Consider the following 22,666-nt stretch of genomic DNA (forward strand, 5'->3'; position numbering starts at 1 on the left):
GGAAATTTATGCTGCTTCTGTTTGTTCTACACCATGTTCACTAAACTGCTGGAAAATGTCCTGAAACCAACATAACTTGTGCATGTATTAGCATATATTCATAGACATTAGCTGGGTGTGGTGGTCGGTGCCTGTAATCTCAGCTACTCGGGAGGCTGAGGCAGGAGAATCCCTTAGAACCTGGGAGGTAGAGGTTGCACTGAGCCGAGATTGTGCCACTTCATGTTTGTATAAATCTGATAAGTGAAAATCTGATACCTGGACAGAAGATAGTGGGCTTTGTAGACAGGGTGTGATCTGGAAGAGACTGATCTCTTTCTTAGTTAGAGAAGACTTCTAATTGTGTCAACATAGGCAACCTTTTTATATCAGAACATGTCTAGAGCACAGATAAACAAACTTCTATAAAAATGTCAAAATAGAATAGGCAAGGGAAGCTCAATTTGCTGATGCCAGATTCTTGTTAAGAAAGTTTTAATGATGCTCCCTCTGTTTGTTTGTTTGGTTGGTTCCTAGGGGAAAATAAGCTGGTAGGGGACCTTCTGGTCTTAGGAGGAGCCACACTCTATGGTATCTCTAACGTCTGGGAAGAATACATCATCCGAACCCTGAGCCGAGTGGAATTCCTGGGAATGATTGGTCTCTTTGGAGCATTTTTCAGTGGAATTCAATTGTGAGTAAAAATAACAAGAAATATAGATAGTAGAGGGACTGTCAAGACTTATTCTTACAATTTTTGTTCTTGGGATGTAAAAATCAATGCTGGAATCCAGACGCCAGCTTCCTGTACAAAGGACTGATGAAATCTGCCAACTCAATATCTTTATTAGTAAATTTCCTCCAAATTAAACAATTTTAATATAAATTTTTATAAAACACCTAATGTTTTATAAAACGTTGAAGATAGTTTGCTAGAAAGCGTTAGAAGCATTAGGATTGATTCTCTGAAACCAATGAGTGGGTTATTACTTAGAGAAGTACAAAAACTAAGCATAAATGCCCCAATTCAATGCATTTGCAGAAAGGAACATTCTGTCTACTAGTGACAACCACCAGTAGAAAACCTATAGTTTAAAATTATCCTTTTATAAATGTGTGATTTTACTGCCCATGGATTTGCAAGGGTGGACCATATTTCAAATTTATCTCTTAGAATTTAGCATTTCTGTTTTCCTTAAAAAGGTGAAGATATAATACAGACATTCACTAAGCACCACAAAGTCAAAAGCACCAGTTTTGCAGTAATTCTATAACTGAAACAGGTAAGTCATCACTGACTATTGCCTCAGAATTTTTTATGAGAATAAGTTTCAATCAAAGAATTTTCCACTGGTAAAGACCAATATTTTAGCTTCATGAAAGATATAAAGAATGATAGTATACCCTCCAGTCAAATTTTACTGAATCCCTTTCTACAAACAGGTAATTCTGATTTTACCAGTCTCTTTCTACAAAGCAAGCACTTTCTAATTGCATGGCTTCAGTGTCTGAAATTATTTATGGAAGATAGTTTGGCATCACCTTAAACAGGTTTGACAAATAGACTGTTTCAACAATCCTCCAAATTTTGTTGTCTTGAGATACTCGTGAAAAACTTCACAGCAAACAAGGCACAGTCTGAGAAGGATTTATTTGGGGTTCATTTTTGAAAGTGATGGCATTTTAAAGCCCCTAAATTTGGTGTGTCAGCTTTGTGAGAGGAAAAGGAATTACCTAGTTCAACTATTCATAGCCAACATTTTGTAGATAGATGACTTCTTTAGTGGGTTATTATTCTTGAGTCCAAAAAATATGTTCAGAGATCTAGTGCTCATTTACTTCAGTTATAGTCTCTTAGAGTTGAGTGTTCCCTTTGGGGGACACTGCCGCCAAAATAATGGAAGTGGCATTAGGGTGTCCTTGGCAAGTGGGATATATTGAGGGCTCACTGGAATCAAAGTAATGCTGGTGGAGTGATGCCAATGCCACCTCCCCATTCTCTTCTAGATCAGTGGTTCTCAAAATATGGTCCTCTGACCAGCAGCACTGGTATCACATGAGAATTTGCCAGAAATGCACATCCATGGATCTCACCGAATCTCTGAATCAATTGCTAGGGTTGGGACCAGGAAACTGTATTTTAACACACTCTCCAGATGGCTGTCATGTACATTTAACTTTGAGAATCATTCCCTTAGAAAACGCTCAATCAGAAATTGATTAAACCTGCAAGCACAGACATTTTCTGAACCTCACGGTTTGCTTTTCAAAAAGCATCTGTCAAGCAGAAACAAAGGCTGCAGGCAGACTGTTTGGATGAGAAGGGCAGGAAGGGTTGAGCTCCCCAGGGCCCTGTGGCACACCCTCACACACAGACCAGGTTCTTCAGGGAAAAACCGCAGGCTGCCTAATTAGACTTGCTTCTACGTGACCCAAAATTCTTTCTGAAATTCATCTGGTTGCTTCATTATTTGTATAAATCTGATAAGTGAAAAAAAAAAAAAAGAGAGAACGAAAGTAGAGTGCATTCTAATCTTGCTCATCGGGTTCATTTTCTTTGAATTTGCAGAGCTATAATGGAGCATAAGGAGCTGTTAAAGGTGCCCTGGGATTGGCAAATAGGTAAGGAGTTGGCTCACCTAAGATGCTCTTTTTATAACCTGAGAAATGTGTTTGAAGAATGATGTGGGTCGAGTGGAGCACAAACAAGGAAGGGATTTAGAATGGTAGGGGACAAGGGAAAATGAAATCCCTTCATCATTTCAGGAAATCCTGCACATTCTGAGAGACTAAATTGTATGATTCATAGTGTTTCCTAATTGAGCTTCTGCCCATTATCATCGCCAAGATGCCATTAGGGGAGACACAGAAGTGTGTTATTAGGTTAAAGACCAACAGAAAAAAAAAAAAAAAAAACTGGCCTGAGGCAGTGGTAGCACATAAATGACAGCAATTTGCCTTGGCCAAGAAACACTAAACTGATGTGACCGTTAAAAATTGCTACTTTATTTTGTGTTCTTGTGATAGTTTGCTAAGAATGATGGTTTCCAGCTGCATCCACTTGGACTCGGGAAGGGGAACATCACACACCGGGGCCTATCATGGCGGTGGGGGGTGGGGAGGGATTGCATTGGGAGTTATACCTGATGTAAATGACGAGTTGCTGGGTGCTGACGAGTTGATGGTTGCAGCACACCAACATGGCACAAGTATACATATGTAACAAACCTGCACGTTATGCACATGTACCCTAGAACTCAAAGTATAATAATAAAATAAAATAAAATAAAATAAAATAAAATAAAATAAAATAAATTGCTACTTTAGTAAAGGGAAAAAAACTGAATTTAACAAAAAACCATGAAAGGAAACAATGTAATGGGCATTCTGAGCCCATAAAACCTTTCAGAAGGGAGCAGTTTGCACAAAAGAAATGGTTAATTGATCTCCAAATGGACTTAGAAAATACCAGACATGCTTTGAGCTAGTTAAGTCATCCAGGACTTTTCAGGTTCCACCTGTTTCTAAAACCACTTTCCTCAAAGAAATTTAGGACAAGGATTTAAGATACTAGGAGATGCTCTAATGATCAATCTCAGCAAGCCCTAAAAAAGGGACTGACATTTAATACCCTCAGAACGTGTCTCCACAGTGAGCACAGAACATAACGTGGCTTATGGAATTGCATGGAAAATGTGTGCAGAGTGAATGCAAGTGGCAAGGGAGGGCGCTACAGACTCTTCCCCACACTGAAGCTGGCTGCTTGAGCCATCTCTCCCTTCTATGACTTTTGATACAGCTTTAGCCAAATTCTGTGTCCATAAGGAAACACAATAAAAACATAAACTCCCGTGCGTCACTTTACCTACCTGTCCCAATCCCCTAAGCACATGAGGCCAACTAACTGCAGACATCATTCCCTCTGAAGGCACACTGTGAGCCACAGATTTGTGCCTGACTCTCCCTAGGGGTTCTCTCTAGTGATTTCGAGGGCTGACCAGACCTGTGTCTCAGAGTCCTGCCGTTTAATTTCTCTCCAGTTGTGCTATAGAATGATATAATGAAAGGAAAATCAACAGGGCAAGGGGAGAGAGAAGAGGAGGGCAACAGGGAAAGGAAACCAGATGCAGGTTACAGAAAGCATTTGTCTTTGTGACCCACAACACCAGAAAGCAAAATGTTACCTGTTGGTGGCACTTCACATGCAGTGGTCCATGAGTATAAATTAATTTTATATTGATGATAATAGTAATGATCAAAAAGAATTTGTCCTCAAACTATGTGGATGCCATGTGCATATCCACTGAGGTTCTGTTATAATTCAGTGTTAGTTAAATGAGTCAACAAAAGATAGTTTTATTCTGAGCTCTCATATTGCCATTAAAACGTCAGTCCCCTATAGTTGAAGATGATGAAGGACAGTGTAAAAGGAACACATTACAGAGCCATCCATTCAATTTCTGATTGGAAATGAGGCCAAAATGGCCTCCATAGCACAGTAGGGTGACTATAGTTAACAATAATTTGTTGTGTATTTCAAAATAGCTAGAAGAGATTTAGAATGTTCCCAACACACACAAAAAAATTAATCAATGGTTGAAGTGATGGATATCCCAATTGCCCTGACTTGATCATTACACAATGCATGCATGTATCAAAATATCACATGTACCTCAGAAATATGTACAATTATTATGTATCAACAAAAAATAGCCTAGAGGGGAAATCAAATACTCATCTTCCTCTTTCTGAAGCATTTGTAGGGTTGCATTTGGATGTGTTTACACCAGGGCCTCCTTGGCCCTCATTTTCTCGCCCTGACCTACTGCAAGGTTCTGTTGTTAGCTCAATTCTAGACACATGGCATGCAGGGGATAAATGTTTACTAAGTGAGCAAATGAATGAATGACAAGCAACAAAGATGGTCCTATTCTTTCCTCTCTCATCTCACAAAATACAGACAAAAGGGAAGCAGTGGAGACAATGGCAGGAGACTTTAAGCTTAACATTGCACTTTCTTTCTGTGGAACTGGGAGATGGCATAGCAACCACTGCAATTCATGGGCCAGAGAGGCAGGGAGACATCAAGGGAAGGTCAGCACCCTCTCAAACCCACCCCACACTCCTTGAGAAATCACCTGAGAGGCCAAGCTCTGATGACTATGTCCTGGTGGAAAGCTCACATTCTTCTGTTTAGGAGAACAGAATCCAAGAGATCTTCATTTCTCAGCGTCTGTCAATGATTTTCTCTGCCTCCCCACTCTCCACATTAGTAATCTAACCTTGTGTAATCTCTTAGATAACTCATGTGGTTGCCATTTTATCAAAGTGGAAAGATGGTTGTTGTTTTTGTTTCCTTGGGATAATAAATGTGTTTTCTATTTTTTTCCTTTGGGATACATGTTTTCTATTTTCTTAGCTTAAAGCACTTTTAAAGACAGATTTTGTTATTTTCCTAAAACACTGGTCAATTGCAAAATACAGAGCAATTAAAAGCAAGAGGATAATAGTTATTGTTGTTTGTTTTTATTCCATTGTTTTACTCTACTGAACAGAAAGACTGGTTGTGATGATCTAATCAGTAAATTCAAGTCAAACGTATGACCTCATACAGTAGAATACCCTCCTGGGGAGCGGGAATGTTAGAGTCACATTCATAAGTCTAATAAACAACTTAAACATTCCCTTTATCCCATGGGTCATACTGTCATACTGTGGGTCATACTGTGCTAAAGGATGTGTGAACAAGTGTAATCGATGTGAAAGTCAAATGTCAGAGGAAAGAAAAAGTGTGTTGCAGGTCAGTGAGCACAGGCTTGTGGTATGCAGGAACCTTCTTCAATTTGATGTTGTGGTTGATGCTTGTCTTGGTTTTGGTTTTAGTATTTTTCCTGGAGGCCAAAACAAAAGATTTGGCCTCTCCCTGAATATGGAATTATGGGATTACAGAGCAGGAAAAGACCTAGAGGATAATTAAGAATACACCTTTCCTGGCCAGGCACAGTGGCTCACACCTGTAATCCCAGCACTTTGAGAGGCTGAGGTGGGTGGATCACTTAAAGCCAGGGGTTCAAGACCATCCTGGCCAACATGGTGAAACCCTGTCTCTGCTAAAAATACAAAAATTAGCTGGTGTGGTGGTGCATGCCTATAGTCCCAGCTACTCAGGAGGCTGAGGATCGCTTGAACCCAGGAGGTGGAGGTTGCAGTGAGTCGGGATCGCACAACTGCACTCCAGCCTGAACAACAGAGCAAGACTCTGTCTCAAAAAAAAAAAAAAAGTATACCTTTCTTTTTACCCATGTTGAACCTGAGGCCTGGGGAGTTGAGGTGATGCTCGTCAGAGCATCTTTTTTTTTCTTTTTCCCAAAGAAAAAGATGAGATCAAATATATGTAGCCTATACAGATACATACTATATATATAGTAACTCTCTCTCTCTAGAGATATATATATAATATATTAACTGAGATATTGGTTAGAGTCAAATAGGATGTTCCTTCAAAACTTTATTTCTCTTTATAATAATTAAACAATATAGATGAGTGTTATGTACTCAGAATTTAAAGTCAGGCTGCCTGTGTGACCTAAGGGCAAGTTACTTAACCTCTATAAGCTGGTCTTTTGCCTGTTTATTCACAGATCCATCTTTCACCCTTTCCTCTGCTCTGCTTATGCAAATCCACATCCCAGCCTCCCTTGTCGACTGGATTCCAGTCAGTTTTGGCCAATGGGAAGCAGTCGAGGGAGATTGGAGGTGGGAGAAAGAAAGAAACCGGTGTTTCTCTCTGTATCCCTCTGTTTGGGGTCAGATCTCCTCTAGATGTGGCTGAGTCTCCTCTGTGATTCTACCCCTGCTGGGCTTCCCTAACTTCTGACCCCGGGTAACGTGGCCTTCCTCTTGTATTTCCCTAGCTCTTGGGTTGTGAGTAACTCCCTGCTATTGCTAATCTTCAGGTTGTCTCACCATCCCTGTTTCCCCAGCACCCATTTGAACACCTTTGTAACTTGTACTCCATATAACATATCCTCTGTTTAACCCAGTATGGACTGTGTTTCTTGAATCTATAAGCCTATTTCCTAACCTATATAAAGAGGATAGCAATAGTTATCAGCATTATACTGTTGTGGAGATTAATTACTGTACATAAAGTACATGACACATAGTAAGTGCACAATCCATATTAGCTGATAATAGTATTTCCCATCTCTGTAGCTTAAATTACGTTAGTTCATAAGCACAAGAGTGACCAAATTCTATCCTTAGTGACAGAGAGAACATTCCAAGAGGAAATGTTTATACACATACTCTGTTATAAATGTACTTACTGCAGCCATTTTGTAGTTGTCAGTCAAAAAGCAATTCAGTTCATTTGTATGATCATGCTGATCAATTGAAAACCCTACCTGGACAGAAAGGTGGACTTTCAGAAGCATTGTTAATGTCCATTAACTATCTAATGTCCATCTAAGAACAGTCAAGAAAGGGCAGCGATGCTGCATTCCAACTCTCAATTTAATCATGTGTTAACTAGGCTGGCTATGCTTTGCTTAGGAAACAGTATATTCACACGCAAAAACATTGGTTGACCTAGTTGTCAATTGTGATAGTGTATATATTCCACTCCTATCCCCCTACCTCTAATTTCTGCAGTATTTAAAAATAGGTTGAGAATATTTTAGCTGGAAGCATCCTAAGGTAGGATGGTTAGCAAAGTTCCATGTATTTATTTTCCTACTCTCTTTTGCCCACCAACTGGGCTTGTAAAATCTCACCACTTCTCTGAGTCCTCCAATTATAGATCCAGCTCCCTACTGGACAGATCCTTTTGGATAATGCATAAGCGTCTAAAACAACACACTCAAAATGGAGCATTTTATTTCTCCTGAAAACTGGTCCTCTTTTAGCACCCTCCATCTCAGTACATGGCGTCACAGTTCACCCAGTTTCTAAATTAGCCAGAACCCCTGGGCATGCTTCATGCTATCCTTTCCCTCACCACCTACATCAGGCTATCACCAGGGCCTGTTGAATCTTCACAAACCCAGACACTTCCCTTCTCTACTGCCGTTTCAAGTAAAACCAAGCAAGCTACCAGCCTCTCTTGCCAGGACTATGACACCGCCATTCTGACTAGTCTTTGTAACTGGTCCCATGCTTTTCTCCTTCCAATCCCTTCTCCACAGAGTAGCCAAAATCATCTTTTGAAAATGTAGATCAGATTCTTTTAGTCACCTGCTGCGAACTCCTCAATGGCTTCCTTGTACAACTAGAATAAGATACACATTCCTTTCCAAGACCTGCAAAGCCCTGCATAATCCATTCCCTTCCCAATTTTCCAGCTTCCTCTGCCTGTTCTCTTCATTCTGCTCAGCCATTCTGGCCTTGGTCAGCATCTGGAACACTTGAGGCCCTGTCCCTTTCAGGAACTTTTCATGTGCAGGTTTCCTTGGCTCCTCTCATGGCAGTCTCCTTTTGGTCCTTCAGCACTTGAGGTAAATGCCACCTCCACAAAGTAGCCCTACCCCACCACCCTGTCTAAAGCAAGCTCCTGCCATTCTCTTTAAGAAACCCTTGTCTTTCTGCATAGCATTAATAGCAACTCTAAGCTTCCTGTCTATCCTGTTTTTCATTGTTCCTAGCCCATAGCAGAGTGCTCAGGGCATAGTTAGTACTCAGAGAATAATAGTTGAATTAATGAGTGAATCTACCAACAGAGCCCACAAGTCAAAGTCCACGCAAAATGATGGAAGGGTATTATTCTAGAACTTTCTAACCCAGTCATGGTATTTAAACTAGTGACACCTTCAAGAAACAAAACAAAACAAAAAAAAAAGAAACAAGGCTCTGTTGCCTAGACTGTGTTCTTATCAAGTTTTATTATTTTTAGTGGATTAATCTAAGGATGGATCTTGTCACAGATTTCTCTAAGGAGTACCAAATTAATTTTTATGTCTTTTCATGTATTAGTCATAAGTTATGTAACATTTATTGCATTTTTAGTAGCTTGGTTAAAAGGAAAATGAACTACAAGTAGCATGAAAACACATCCAGGAAAACTATCCATTTTTAGGGAATTCAAACTTCTGGAATTAAAAACCAAACTAATATTACTGCGATAGAATCTATGCATAGGACTTTTACCTTTCCTAAATAGGAAAGTGGCTGGTCCCCCTTCATCTGAGGGCACTTCCACCACGCTAGAGGGGGCTGTTGTACTGAGTTTACTTACTTATGTTCAGAATAATTTTCTTGTAGATCTGATGTGGCTTTTCATATGCAATGATGATTTTGTGCCCTTAAGCACTTTTCATATGGGCAAACCCAATTTATCTTTGGATGAATCCCTGGTCTTCATAGTCAGAAAGACCAGATATTCGGTACCTACCACACTCCCCAAAATCCATAAGTCAGAGGAAGCAAATCTGCCCACAGCCCACACCAGACACATTTAATCAAGAATTCCTTTGGAAAGTTTGTTTTTATTATGTTGTAATGCCCAGGCAGACACTGAATTGTAGCACTTATGCTTATCCTATGCCTTATTCTTTCAAGGTAGAGAAAAGAGTATTATTATTTTTTTTTTTTTTACATTTGCATTGTATCAACATTTGGGGAAAGTACAGATTTAGCTGTAAACTCCTGCTTGGGACCCTGCAAAATAGAGTACCCATGTCTAGGCTTAATTACAGAGAAAGAGAGAGAAATTTTGAGGATGAGAGATTGGCCACATAATATTTTAAGGTCATGAAAGCCCACATGTGAGAGTTCACAGTAGGCCAGGATATGTGATGGAAGGGCAGGACTCTGTGTGTTGTGGGTAGGGCAGAACAGAATTCACGAATCTGGAAGAGACTGACAGATCATCCTGTGTTCCCAGCAATGAATTCATCCACCCAAAGCCACACAGTCAAGATTCCAATTCAGTATTCTAAGTCCAGGTCTCTTTGACATGCAAGCTCTTCAACTTTAAAGACTACATAGTTGTTCATCATTGTGGGCAATACATGATAGCAAGCGGTTTTGTTGCTATTACTCAAATTAAAAACTAAGAGCTAAAAAAAATGTTTAAAAATAGATGAATAGCAAAAGCTGATTACAGCACAATTGGGAGAATTCAAAAACCTTGATTCTGTGTTCTGACTATCGCCACTAAGAGGCACTCCTTCCCAGAAGAAGCAAAATGTCAGCAATGCAATAAGAAGCAGATTAGTTCATTTTTCACACTTAAATTTTTATTTTTTGATCTTATTTTATTTTTGTACTGTGTTATCCAATAATAAGCACCAGTGAATAGGGGGAAAGAGAAACTGCCTTGTGTGAGTGACAGGTGGTGTGCCCTCTTCCCCTTCTTTCCTGCTGTGGATGCTGAAGATGCCCTGGAGGAGGCCCTGACGCTGCCTTCTCTTTACTCTTCCCCCAGGACTGCTCTACGTTGGCTTTAGTGCCTGCATGTTTGGTCTCTACAGCTTTATGCCAGTCGTCATAAAGAAAACCAGCGCCACTTCAGTCAACCTCTCTCTGCTCACAGCAGACTTGTACAGCCTGTTCTGTGGATTGTTTCTCTTCCACTACAAGGTAAGTTGAGTGAGTGCTCCTTTGTGAAGATGATACTTTGTAGGAAACAATGAACATGGGTAGGAATGCCTGGATGTCAAATGCCCTGATTTTGTGTAGGGAATAAGAATGTAACCGGGTGTGCGAACCTCCATGATTTGGGTATTCACATTTCAATTATAAGACAGAGACATTTTGTCCTATGAGATCAGTAACTATGGACAATTGATAGTAAGAGATAAGAAACAGCCATAAAGGAAAGAGCTTTTGAATACTGGGGACAGTTTTCCTGACAACATTCAGCCCAGAAGCTACTCTTTTTCCAATATGAACCTAGGAAGAGTTGTACAATTCCCAAACTACAGCTGCAAATGGATTCTGCCAAAGGCCTTGGCAGAGTATGTTCTCTTTGGAGAAAAGACACAATTCCTGCAGTTTCTGCTTTGCAGATATTTTTATAGCAAATATGAATGGAAAATGTTAATGCACTAGAAATAGTTTTTTTACTAAAAGATTGGGGTTTGAGTAAAGGAATGCGAAGAGATCATGAGAGGCACTGGCAGTGAATGCATCAGCCCTAAAGAAAAGAAGAAACTGTCCAGTCCAAAAATGTCAGCCTCTCAGAATGCAAAACTCTGCCCACATCTTCACCCTAGGGAGCATGACTAATTGATTATGGCACACTGAGGTCAGATCCTACTCCTCTTAACCCCACACTCGCTGCTGCCAATAACAATCAATTAGAATTGACATGCGAGAAGATACCACTTGCCATTCCTTAACTAGTCCTATAAGACAAGAGTCAACAGGGACTATGACCCAGTGTGAAACAGGCCAAATATGGAATGTCCAAGCAGATAAGACCAAACTTGGACAGCTGAAAGAAGAAGAGGCAGAAGAAAAGAGACACTACTCTGGCCACTTTTAGCCAAGTTCCTCACCAATGGTATTACAGCCACCATCTGCAGCACTTGGGGGTGGCCAGCTGATGGGGCACCTTGGTGAGCAAAGCATCTTCATCCAGATGAAACTGGGTATAGACGTTCCTGGAGAAACAATAAGCTAAAAAGAGCATGTACTTGACATGACCGGGGCAAAGCAGCTGAAGTGAATCATCAGGATTACTACTGAGAAAAGCAAAAGTCATAGCCAAGAAACCAATGCAAAAGGGCAGACACAGGTGAAAAAGAGAATACAAATGAAGCTGGTTAGTAGCTAGGAGGATCAGAAACAGATCTGAGAGACGGTACAAGTTGAGAAAGTGGCTGTGACAGCAGACAGGAATAATGTTCCTATTTTTCCTCCAGCTTTATTGAGGTATAACTGAAGAATAAAAATTGTACTATATACAGTATTTAAGATGTACAACATGATTTTTTGATGTATGTATACATTGTGAAATGTTCGCCACAATCAAGCTAATTATATCCATCGCCTCACATCGTTACCTTTTTTCTGTGTGTGTGTGTGTGTGTGTGTGTGTGTGTGTGGTGAGAATACTTTAGATCTACTTTCTTGGCAAATTTCAAGTACAGATTACCATTAACTATCATCATCATGCTGTAGGTTAGGTCTCCAGAACTTACTCATTTTGTAACTGAAAGTTTGTACTCTCTAGCTATCATCTCTCCATTCCCCCGACAAGTTCCTATTTTATATGAAGCCTTTTGCCAAATACAGTGGCAAAACTAAGAGCTTAGAGAAAGTATCTAGGACTGGGCAATGTTTATTGTTTGCAATTTGTTTTGTCTGTATGGAACAAGCTGTTTCCCAAGCTACCTTGGTCCTCATAAAGAGTAAAAAGCAAGGTCACAATATGTACCTCTCGTACTGCTCCTAACCAGTGCAGGAAGACCAGCTTCCTTCAAAATCCCCCTCCTCACACATCCAGTCATTTTCCAGAGCTCTGGGGAGCACCTGGCAGTGGGTTCATCCTCACAGCAGGTGGCCAGCAATACTCTTCTCTCCTCCTCAGTTAAGCATCCACATCTAGTCCATTACTTGGTGTGAACTCAGTTCTTAGCAATTAATCTTGTAATTTACTTTATAAGCTTCTGAACTAGAAGAATCCCTTTAATCTTCCTTAAGGAAAGATGATTAAAATCTGTTGTTCTGCTGAGGACTGCAGTCACTGCTTGGGCGGTTCAGATCCAGGCCAGCTCCCAGCATGCCTGAGAACAGTGTTCCTGAAAGTCTGGTTTCACTGGGGTGCTTGATAAAAATGCAGATTTGTGGGCCACACCTCTAAGCCACAGAGTTAGTATCTGGAGATGTGTCTGGGGAAGTGTGGCTGGTAACAGGTTCCCCCTGGCAGTCTGATGCCCTCTGAGTTTGAGAACCACTGTCCTTGATAAGAGTATACTCGAACAGCGCCTGTTCCTGTCTGAGCCTGTCCTTTCCCACACTTCTGCTGATGTGGGGTTAAACCTGGGGTTCCTCAAATTTACAAGCATCAGAAAATGAGAGGGCTGATATGCTAATTCTCTGCAATCCATCCTCTCCTCCTATTATTTGTATGCTCCTATTCACTGAGGATAAGTAACTTTGCTGAAGAGGAAACCATGTAGTAACCCCCCATTATGCCATCAGAAGGGAAACTCTGTTTTCTGAAAATTAAATTACTGTATTCACTAATTTAGAATTGTAATGGATATTTTTATTTCATACAGCAATGATTTGGGGTATTTTTTGGTATGGCAAAATACACATACATTTTGTTACTATTTGAAAGATAAATTTTCTTAAAGCAGGAATTGATCCAACAGAGTAGTCATTTCTTCTAGTTAAAATTTATTTCTATTGCCTTTTTAAAAATTGACTATAATTGTAGATTCACATGCACTTTTAAGAAATAATAGAGAAAGCCCAGTTAACCCCTGTGAGCCCAAGTATCTGTGAGTCTCAATCAATTTGGAAAGTTTATTTTGCCATGATTAAGGGTGCACCTGTGACACAGCCTTAGGATGTCATGACAATATGTGCCCAAGGAGGTTGGGGAACAGCTTGCTTTTTATACATTTTAGGGAGACATAATACATCGATCAATACATGTAAGATTTACATTGGTTTGATCTGGAAAGGCCAGACAACTCAAAGCAGAGGCTTCCAGGTCACAGGTTAGATTTAAACATTTTCTGATTAGCAGTTGGTTGAGAGAGTTATTATCAGTAGGAAGGAATGTCTGCTTTACCATAAGGGGTTGTGAAGACTGGGGTTTTATCATGCAGATGAAGCCTCCAAGTAGCAGGCTTCAGAGAGAATAGATTATAAATGTTTCTTATCATATTTAAGGTCTGTGTTGATGTTAATGCCAGTTGGCTCTTCCTGAATTCCAAAAGGAAGGAGGGTATAGTGAGGCATGCCCAACTCCCCCTTCCCATCATGGCCTGAACTAGCTTTTCAGGTTAACTTTGGAATGCCTTTGGCTGAGAGGAAGGGTCCATCCAGATGGTTGGGGGACCTTAGAATTTTATTCTTGGTTTATACCCTTTACCTTGTCACTTACCCCTAGTGATGACATCTTGCCAAACTGTAGTACAAAAACCCCACAAAACTGTAGTACAATACCAGGATGTTAACACTGATACACTTAACATCCAGGACATTTCCATCAGCACAGGGATTGCTCATGCTGCCCTTTATAACCACACCTACTTCCCTCACCCACCCCCAGCTCCTCAAAATCACTAGTTTGTTCTCCATTCCTATAAATCTGTCATTTCAAAATGTTATATAAATGGAATTACACAGTATGTTACCCTTAGGGATTGAATTTTTCCACCAGGAGAGGCGTCTTTAAACTAAATGAAATGTTGTATGGAAAAGGGCTTAGTCAGTAAGCTTAAACTAAGAGTTTAAAAAATACTGATGTGGCCAGGCACAGTGGCTCACACCTGAAATCCCAGCACTTTGGGAGGCCGAGGCAGGTGGATCACCTAAGGTCAGGAGTTCGAGACCAGTCTGGCCAACATTGTGAAACTCCATCTCTACTAAAAATACAAAAATTAGCTGAGCATGGTGGCAGGGACCTGTAATCCCAGCTAGTCGGGAGGCTGAAGCAGGAGAATTGCTTGAACCCAGGAGGCAGAGGTTTCAGTGAGCCAAGAGCATGCCACTGCACTCCAGCCTGGGCAACAGAGTAAGACTCCATCTCAATAAACAAACAAATAAATAAATAAATAAATAAAAATACTGATGCTTGGGTCCCCCTCTCACCGATTCTAAGCACCCAAGCATCAGAGGTTTAAAGACTCCCCAGGTGATTCCAGGGTGCAGCCAGGGTTAGGCCCCTGGTTCAGACTTACCATACATGGCTGCAAGCAGGTAGAACTGGGACCAAAGGGTGAAGGTTACAAACTTATTGCTAAATATAAAGACACATTGTTAACAAGTACCTGAAAGTGCAATAGACTATCTTGGGAAGCAGGAGTTTCCATGGCTAGAGGAAGCAGGACACTGATGTGAGAGAGGACCAAGGGGCCTCAGCTGCTGTGCTGAGGATTGGACCAGTGACCTAGTAACCTCTGAGAGCTCACTTGGTTTTACTATGGTCTACAATTACAGATTATTCTTTAACTTAATGATGATGTCTTTAAGCAGCTTTCTGGTCTGGTTATAAATATCTGCATGTTGGAGGAGAGGGCTAGTTTTTCACAGATGTTGCTTATCCACGCAGAACTAAATGACTAAATGAAGCTCGCCTGCCTAACATTGATTATTTGGGTTTTTGGGGTTTTTTTTCACTTTCCACTCTTGGAAAAAATCCATTCCTTTTCCGTCCCATCATTCCACTATCTGCAACAGTTCTGCCTCTTGTGCTGACTGCTGTGCTGACTGCTCTGCTGACTGGACAGTAAAGCCCCATGTTCCTGGGAAGCAAATGATCTGATTCTAAATTCGTCTATCTGAAAGGCATAGTGCTTCTGCAAACTCTAAATCTTACAAGACTTTGAGAAGTGGTTATGTATTTCTATTATTTATTACCTGACAACATTATTGAATCCAGAGCAGTAAATCTATAGCCATCCACAGAAAGCACAGGAAATGAACTTGCCTGGGCCTCAGAGACCCCCGAAACTAAGCCCAGGAAGAGACTGACATGGAGGCTTTTCCATTGGAGGGTGTACTGACTTTTCAAGGTCAGAGCTTGGTCTGAGGTCTACCGTCTTATAAGTATTGTACAAACAAGACACTGTTGAAATTGAAAGGATGTTAGCTTCCTGTTGCTGCCGTAACAAATTACCACAAACTTAGTGGCTTAAAAAATAACCTAAATTTACTATCTTACAGTTCTGAAAGTCAGAAGCCTACCTGGGCTAAAATTAAGTATTAGTAGAGGTATGTTGGTTCTGGAGGCTCTAGGGGAGAATCCATTTCCTTACCCTTTCCAGCTTCTAGAGGCCACCTGCATTTCTTGGTTCATGGCCCCTTCCTCCATCTTCAAAGCCAGCAGTATGGTGTCTTCAAATCAGACTCTGCCATGCCTGCTTCCCTCTTTTGGACCCGCTATTACATTCAGCCCACCCAGATAATCCAGGATAATATCCTCACCTCAAAATCCACATCTGCAAAGTCCCTTTTACCTTGTAAAGTAACATATTCACAGGTTTCAGGGATTCGGGTGTGAACATCTTTGGGGGATTATTATTCTGCCTACCCCAATGGGACTAGTACTAATTCTACCAGGACAATATGGGTATACTGACTAGAAGCCAGGTCAGCTGGGATGTGTGGACATGTGGTTCAGAAGCTGTGTCTGGGCAGTGAAGACACATTCTCTGCCTACAGACACTGTGCTCTGTTGAATTTCCTAACTGATGTTTAAAGTAGTTCAGGTTTCTTGCTAGTATGTGATTTTAATAAAGAAAACACTAAATCATGTGGAGAGAGAATAAATTGGAGTGGGAAAACTATTTCAACATCTACCATGTAAAGTATGAATTAAGCAGCATAGTGTGGCCAAAAGAGCATAGACTTCAGAGTCCAAGGAGCCTAGATTTAAACTGGCTTCTGTGTATGCTTTAAGTTATTTGGGCCAGTTACTTATTCTCTCTAAATTTCAAGGTGATGAGATTTGCCTTATGGAAATGTAGACGGGATTAAGTTAGGTAATGTATAAAAGGTGACCAGCAGTGATACGGTTCTCTGCTTAAACATGTGTTTCAGGATTAGTAATTCCTATCTCATTACATTTTTGGACTATTAACCTTATTCTAGGATTTTGTAACTAGATGTAGTGCTTAACAATTTTGTATGAGTTCTCTCCAACTTTTTTCCTGTTTGAAAAGGCAAGCCTGGGGTCTCATGCATTGAAATGTAGAAAACATTGTGTTAGGCATTTTCAACTGAATTATTTGATTCCTTTATTGCTTACCATGGAATTTTTAGGTGACAATCAGAAATACAAAACATCTGAGGGTTGTTAAAGTAAAATACCAATCAGTTCTTTCACTGTATGCCATCGTGTGCTGAACATTCTTGAGCAAAATAGCAGCTGACATGAAATATATAGAAAATTCCTTTTTGCCTGACATTTAAATGACGATGGCTTATTTCACGCATCTACTATTAACATGTCAAGGCTTAATATTGCCACAAAATTGTTGTAATACAGTTGAGAGTAATTTCATAAGGACACATTATTTTTGTAACTTTATTAAAATAAACTAGAAACTAACAGACAAAAATGAACATCATAAGTAGTCTCCAAGTCCCCTTTAAACACGTCACTTGGGCCATTGGCTTATGTGGCTCTCCATGCTGAACAGCCTGAAGCCACAGATTATCCTATTTGAAGAATATCTTAGGAAGGTATGGGCTCCATAAAACTATTCTTGCATGAGGAGAGTGTTTTTATCATACAAATAATTACTAAAAAAAAAAAAAAGAGAGAGAGATTTCAAAATCATTTATCCAAAACGCAACTCCAACTATTCCGGGTAGTGTGATTAATGTGAATTTTGTGGGATTTCATGTGCATGTTTTCATTAGAAAGCATTCTGTATGTCTTAGTCTCATATTTATACCAGATAATTTTTAAATAATTGCTTTGAGTTACAAAACAATCAGAAAAGTTTTTAAATGTCAGCAGCCTGTGCTGGCAATCCAGGTGACATCCTATGAGGACAGGTGTAGAGCTCCATGATCCACCCTGACCCTCCCCGTCAGCTCCTAAAATTACATCCCACATGTGCCAGCTTCTCTTAGTGTTTTGTTGTGGTGGTTGCTATAAGAGATTTGGCAAGCAAAGTTTAGAAACTCTGGACCTGAGGTCATTATAATAACATATTATTATGCATTAAATTTAAAAGAAAGATATCCAGATAATATTTATTTATTCTGTACCTGTTATGTGCCAGCCACTGTTTGGGTGCATAACTTTTTATTTATAGGTGAAGATGATAGAAACAGCAAATATCACCAGGCAGATAATGCAAAGGATAAGGTTCCAAAACACTAAAACTTTAGTAGACAGCAATTTCAACTATCCTTAACATCTGAGTCCCAGTGCCAGAGAGTTTACAGAGACTGGAAAGTTTCATTAAGAGTGGAATCTTTCATTAGACATGAATCAGTATCTTGAGCCAATCCTCTGTGGCAGTGAGCAATCTCAGTAATGTCACTGCACTTGAAACCAGGGCAGGCAGCCTCAACCTGTGGCAGCTGATGAGCATAATAAAAACAATACTTCACTTCTTATTTTTTAAAATGTCCTCATAAGTAGCCTGTTAGGTTTCTTGTATCTTAAAAGGCTGTGGATGTTAAGCTCATAGTGCCCAAATGTAATTAGAAATAGGAGATTTAAAAATTAAGACTTAGTCTTTTATGACTCTACAATACTTTTTAAAGTTTTGCTGGTGAGAAGAGAATTAGGGAGACTGGTGTCTCTGAAGCCCAGAGCATTTCACACGGAATACCAAGGTGAAAGATCTGTGAACGTTTGACTTTGGCTTTCCCCTGCACTGTAACAGTACAGCCCCTTTTGAGGCTTCCGTCTTGCTGAATAAGTTAGGGTAAGTGTTGCTAGCTTCTAGCAGTGGCAAAGGGATGCATTTCCATGCAGCCATTCAGGAACCCCGGTGCCTTCCATTTTGTGGCTCTGCCATCCTCTAGAGCAGGAGTCAGAAAACCCTAACCTGTGAGCCACCCCCTGTTTTAGTAAATAAAGTTCTATTGGAGCACAGCCATGCCCATTTCTTCACATATTATCCATGGCTGTTTTTGTGCTACAATGGCAGTGTTGAGTAGTTGTGACAAAGTGTATGACCCATAAACCCAAAATAGTTACTACTGTCTAGCTCTTTAAGAAGTCTGCCCATGCCTGGGCTAGGCACTTGGAGTCCTCTGTAGGACTCCTTATTAGACAGCCTGGGGACTTTTATGGCTGTGTCTAAAATGATGTGTCTATAGCCCCTCCCATTCTCTTGGCCAGAACTCAGTCACATGGCCACACCTAATAATTGCAAGGGAGGCTGGGAAATGTAGTCAAGCTATGCAGGATGAAAAGCAAATGGGTTTAGTGAACAAGTAGCTGGTCTCTGCTACATTAGCAATTTCCGTTTCCCAGAAATATGAGAAGGACTAGAGAAGTTGGGAATAAATGATGAGGCAAGCCCAGAATTATAGCCAGAAGCCAAAGTTCCTTCTACGTAAATCTATTCTTGAACTCCACCTCACAAAACAAATATTTTGAACTCACGTCATCATGATAAGCTGTGAGGAAAGATTGAACGGGCTAGAGGTACTGCAGAAGTTTCAAATGGAAAGGCTTGTGATTGGATTGGGGCATAGCTAGGAAAAAAACAGCTAGTTGTCTCCCAGGACAATGCCTGGGATGTGTTTGTCACCAAAGTGAACAGCCCGGCCGTTCAGTCACATTCACAAGATTGAATGGCAACAATCTTGCCCATTCAGTCACCTAATTTTGTCAGCAGACCTGTGTGGATCCATCTTCCATGAACCAGAATATTAATAAACCAAGCTCACAGAAATCAGAGTGTCATTTTGCTAAGACATAAAACAAAGAGTGGCTCGAACATTAAAGGCTGAAGCAGAACCACTACTCTACACATCTCTAGGGGCCACCAAGGACTGAAGACTTTTTTCAGCTCTATATTTAAAGTGTTAACAGTTGTGATTTACTCGCTTCCATGAAAGATGATTAACATTGTCCTCCCTCATTTCCTTTTACTGTATTATTTTTATATTATCAATATTTTAATAGTTAACTTCTGTAAATGTAATCCCTATGGTTTTTAAACCGTATTTCCACACTTACTACATTTGCTGTACCACCAGTCTCTGAAATATAGATTCTCCTTTTCTGAATTTATTTTGATTAATCCCTTAGTAGGCTGGACTTCATCACTACTGGTATTGTCAGGAAGCAACACAGCTATGTATGGTTGTATAGGCTGTGCACAGTGCAATTTGTCCATTTGTAGAGAATATGTTCCCTATAATGCAAAAGCAGGTGGTCATCAAGTGTCTTGTTTCACTGCAGAAGTGCCATTGGGTTCGCAATGAGTCTACCAGGAAATGTTCATGGGGTTGCATTCCTAAATCTTTACTTCATGTCTACTCTTTAAATTCAAAGGATAATTCTATCCTAGGTTGCACTTTTTTTCTCAGAACTTTCTATATATATATATATGTATTTTTTTTTTTTTTTAAGTTGAGCACTGCACCCTGATATGGTGTGGATGTTTGTTCCCTCAAAATCTCATGTTGAAATGTAATCTGCAATGTTGGAGGTGGGGCCTTGTGGGAGGTGTTTGAGTCATGAGGGCAGATTCTTCATGAATGGCTTGGTGCCATCTTCATGGTAATGACTGCATGCTCTGTGAATTCACATGAGATCTGTTTTTTTAAAAGAGTCTGGGACTTCCTCCTTGCTCTCTTGCTCCCTCTCTCATCATGTGACATGCCTGCACCTCCTTCACCTTCTGCCACGATTGTAAATTTCCTGAGGCCCCCACCAGAAGCAAAGCGAATCTTGGTGCCATGCTTATACAGCCTACAGAACCATAAGCCAAAATAAACCTCTTTTATTTATAACTATAAATTATCCAGTCTCAGATATTCCTTTATAGCAATGCAAATGGACTAATACACACTCAGTCCTTTTTCAATGTCATGAGTCACTGGATTTTATCATTTAAGGAGTTGTGTGACTTACTTTTCAAAAAAAGAGCTTGCAAGTATTATATCTCAGGGTTCTCTTTGTCTGACAACATCTCTAATGTCTTTACATTCATAGGTCATCTTGACCTATGACCCATCCCACTCTCAGGAGTATAACCCCCTTGTGACCTTACTTCCCCTTGAACTAGAGGAGTTCAATTGCTCCTCTAGTCCACCACAAATCCCCAGATAATGCCAAGCCCCAAGGACTCTCTACCTCCCCAAGAATCTTAGGAAGTACATAATGGTTTCTATTCCTGACAATAGTTTCTTGACTGTTTCCTGAGTTCACCCAAACACCACTTCAATCAATCCTCTCTGAATTGCAAAGTTCTCTATTAATCTCCAGAGTCAGCCAACTCCACTTCTTTCCTCTGAATGACTTCTGGTAGGTAATGCTGGGTTAGCAATAATGCTAAGTCATGTTGGAATCTCCTAGATTCTCCCTTAACTAACTTTTCAAAGTTTATGCCATATGATTATACCCCTTTTCTTATTTGGTTGCTACCAAAAATTTGCCTGGTTTTGACTTTAGGGTTCATTCCGTTAAGCACTGCTCTCCTCTGACATCTTTACTCATAAATACTTTTATTGGGCTGGGCATGGCCTGTAATCCCAGCACATTGGGAGGCCAACGTGGGAGAATTGCTTGAGCGTAGGAGTTTCAGACCAGCCTGGGCAACATAGGGAGACCTCATCTCTACAAACATATATATTTTTTAAATTAACCAGGCATGGTGCCATGCACCTGTGGTCCCAGATACTCGGGATGCTAAGGTGGGAGGATCACTACAGCCTGGGGGCTCGAGGCTGCAGTGAACCAAGATCACACCACTGCACACCAGCCTAGGCAAACAGAGTGAGACCCTATCTCAAAAACAAACAAACAATAAAAACTTTTATTGGCATAGTCACATGCATACTTTCATATATAAACATTTAAGCAAGCGTTTGTGTCCATAGAGACATATCTGAAAGGATGTTTATGAAAATGTAAACGTTTCCAAAGGCAGGCAGAATGGCAGTGTTGTCATGAGTTGTCACAGCCCGGCTGTGAATTCCAGCTCCACTTCCTACCAATGGGTCTATAAATTTGTTGTGCCATGGCTCAGTTTGGCAGTCAGATGAAGCCTAGAGATCTGTTTTAATAATGTTTCAAAATGTCTAAAAGTACATGGGATTTCAAAAACAACTATATTAAAATAACATCAGAATATTTTAAAATGTGATGATATAGTAATATACAAATCACAAGATCTAGAATCAGATCTATTAACTACTGTCATTTCAAAGCAGCGATTAGCATAAGAGATATTTGGAGAGATCTGCAGCGATTGTAATGCAAAGTAAAAATATACACTGTATATGATTTATGTTCGTGGAAAAGGCTAAAGTGCGTCGAATACCACTGAAACTCAATGCCTACATTTGCAACTGAAGAGCTGCTAAATGTCAGTATGAGGTCAGTGAAAATAAGAGTCCAGGTTTCTCATCCAGGCTCACAGACTCCGTGAATTCTATACAGGGACCCCTGGTTAAGAATCCCTGAAACAACCAGTTACACAACCTTGTGCAAAAGTTACATCTCTAAACTACAGTTTTCCCACCAAAAGGGGATCATAATAGTATCTCTCTCATAAGATTAATTGTGAGGCCTAAGTGAAATAGTATATGTAAATCATTTACTACAATATCCAGCACAGTGAATATTCAACAAATAATGCTGTAATTAAGGCTGGTAGAATTGTTAATACAGTCAGCCCTCTGTATCCATGGGTTCCACATGCATGGATTCAACCAGCCATGGATTGAAAATAATTAAGGGGAAAAAATTACATCTGCACTGAACCTTATACAGACCTTTTATTTTTCTTGTCATTATCCCCTAAAGAATACAAAATAACAACTATTTACATAGCATCTGTATTGTAGCGGGTATATCGTAGTG

General features: G+C 40.2%; 1 protein-coding gene across 2 annotated transcripts in view; it reads left to right on the forward strand.

The window, feature by feature from the left end:
- SLC35F1 (solute carrier family 35 member F1) overlaps nt 1–22,666 on the forward strand; it is a 401,538-nt gene that overhangs the window by 363,913 nt on the left and 14,959 nt on the right. For both annotated transcript variants that reach the window (XM_025382917.1, XM_025382918.1), the window contains exons 5-7: nt 517–673; nt 2,549–2,601; nt 10,403–10,557. In XM_025382917.1, the coding sequence (XP_025238702.1) occupies nt 517–673; nt 2,549–2,601; nt 10,403–10,557 (365 nt within the window). The remainder of the gene's footprint in view (nt 1–516; nt 674–2,548; nt 2,602–10,402; nt 10,558–22,666) is intronic.

This window comes from Theropithecus gelada, chromosome 4, assembly GCF_003255815.1.
Source record: "Theropithecus gelada isolate Dixy chromosome 4, Tgel_1.0, whole genome shotgun sequence".
NCBI lineage: Eukaryota > Metazoa > Chordata > Mammalia > Primates > Cercopithecidae > Theropithecus > Theropithecus gelada.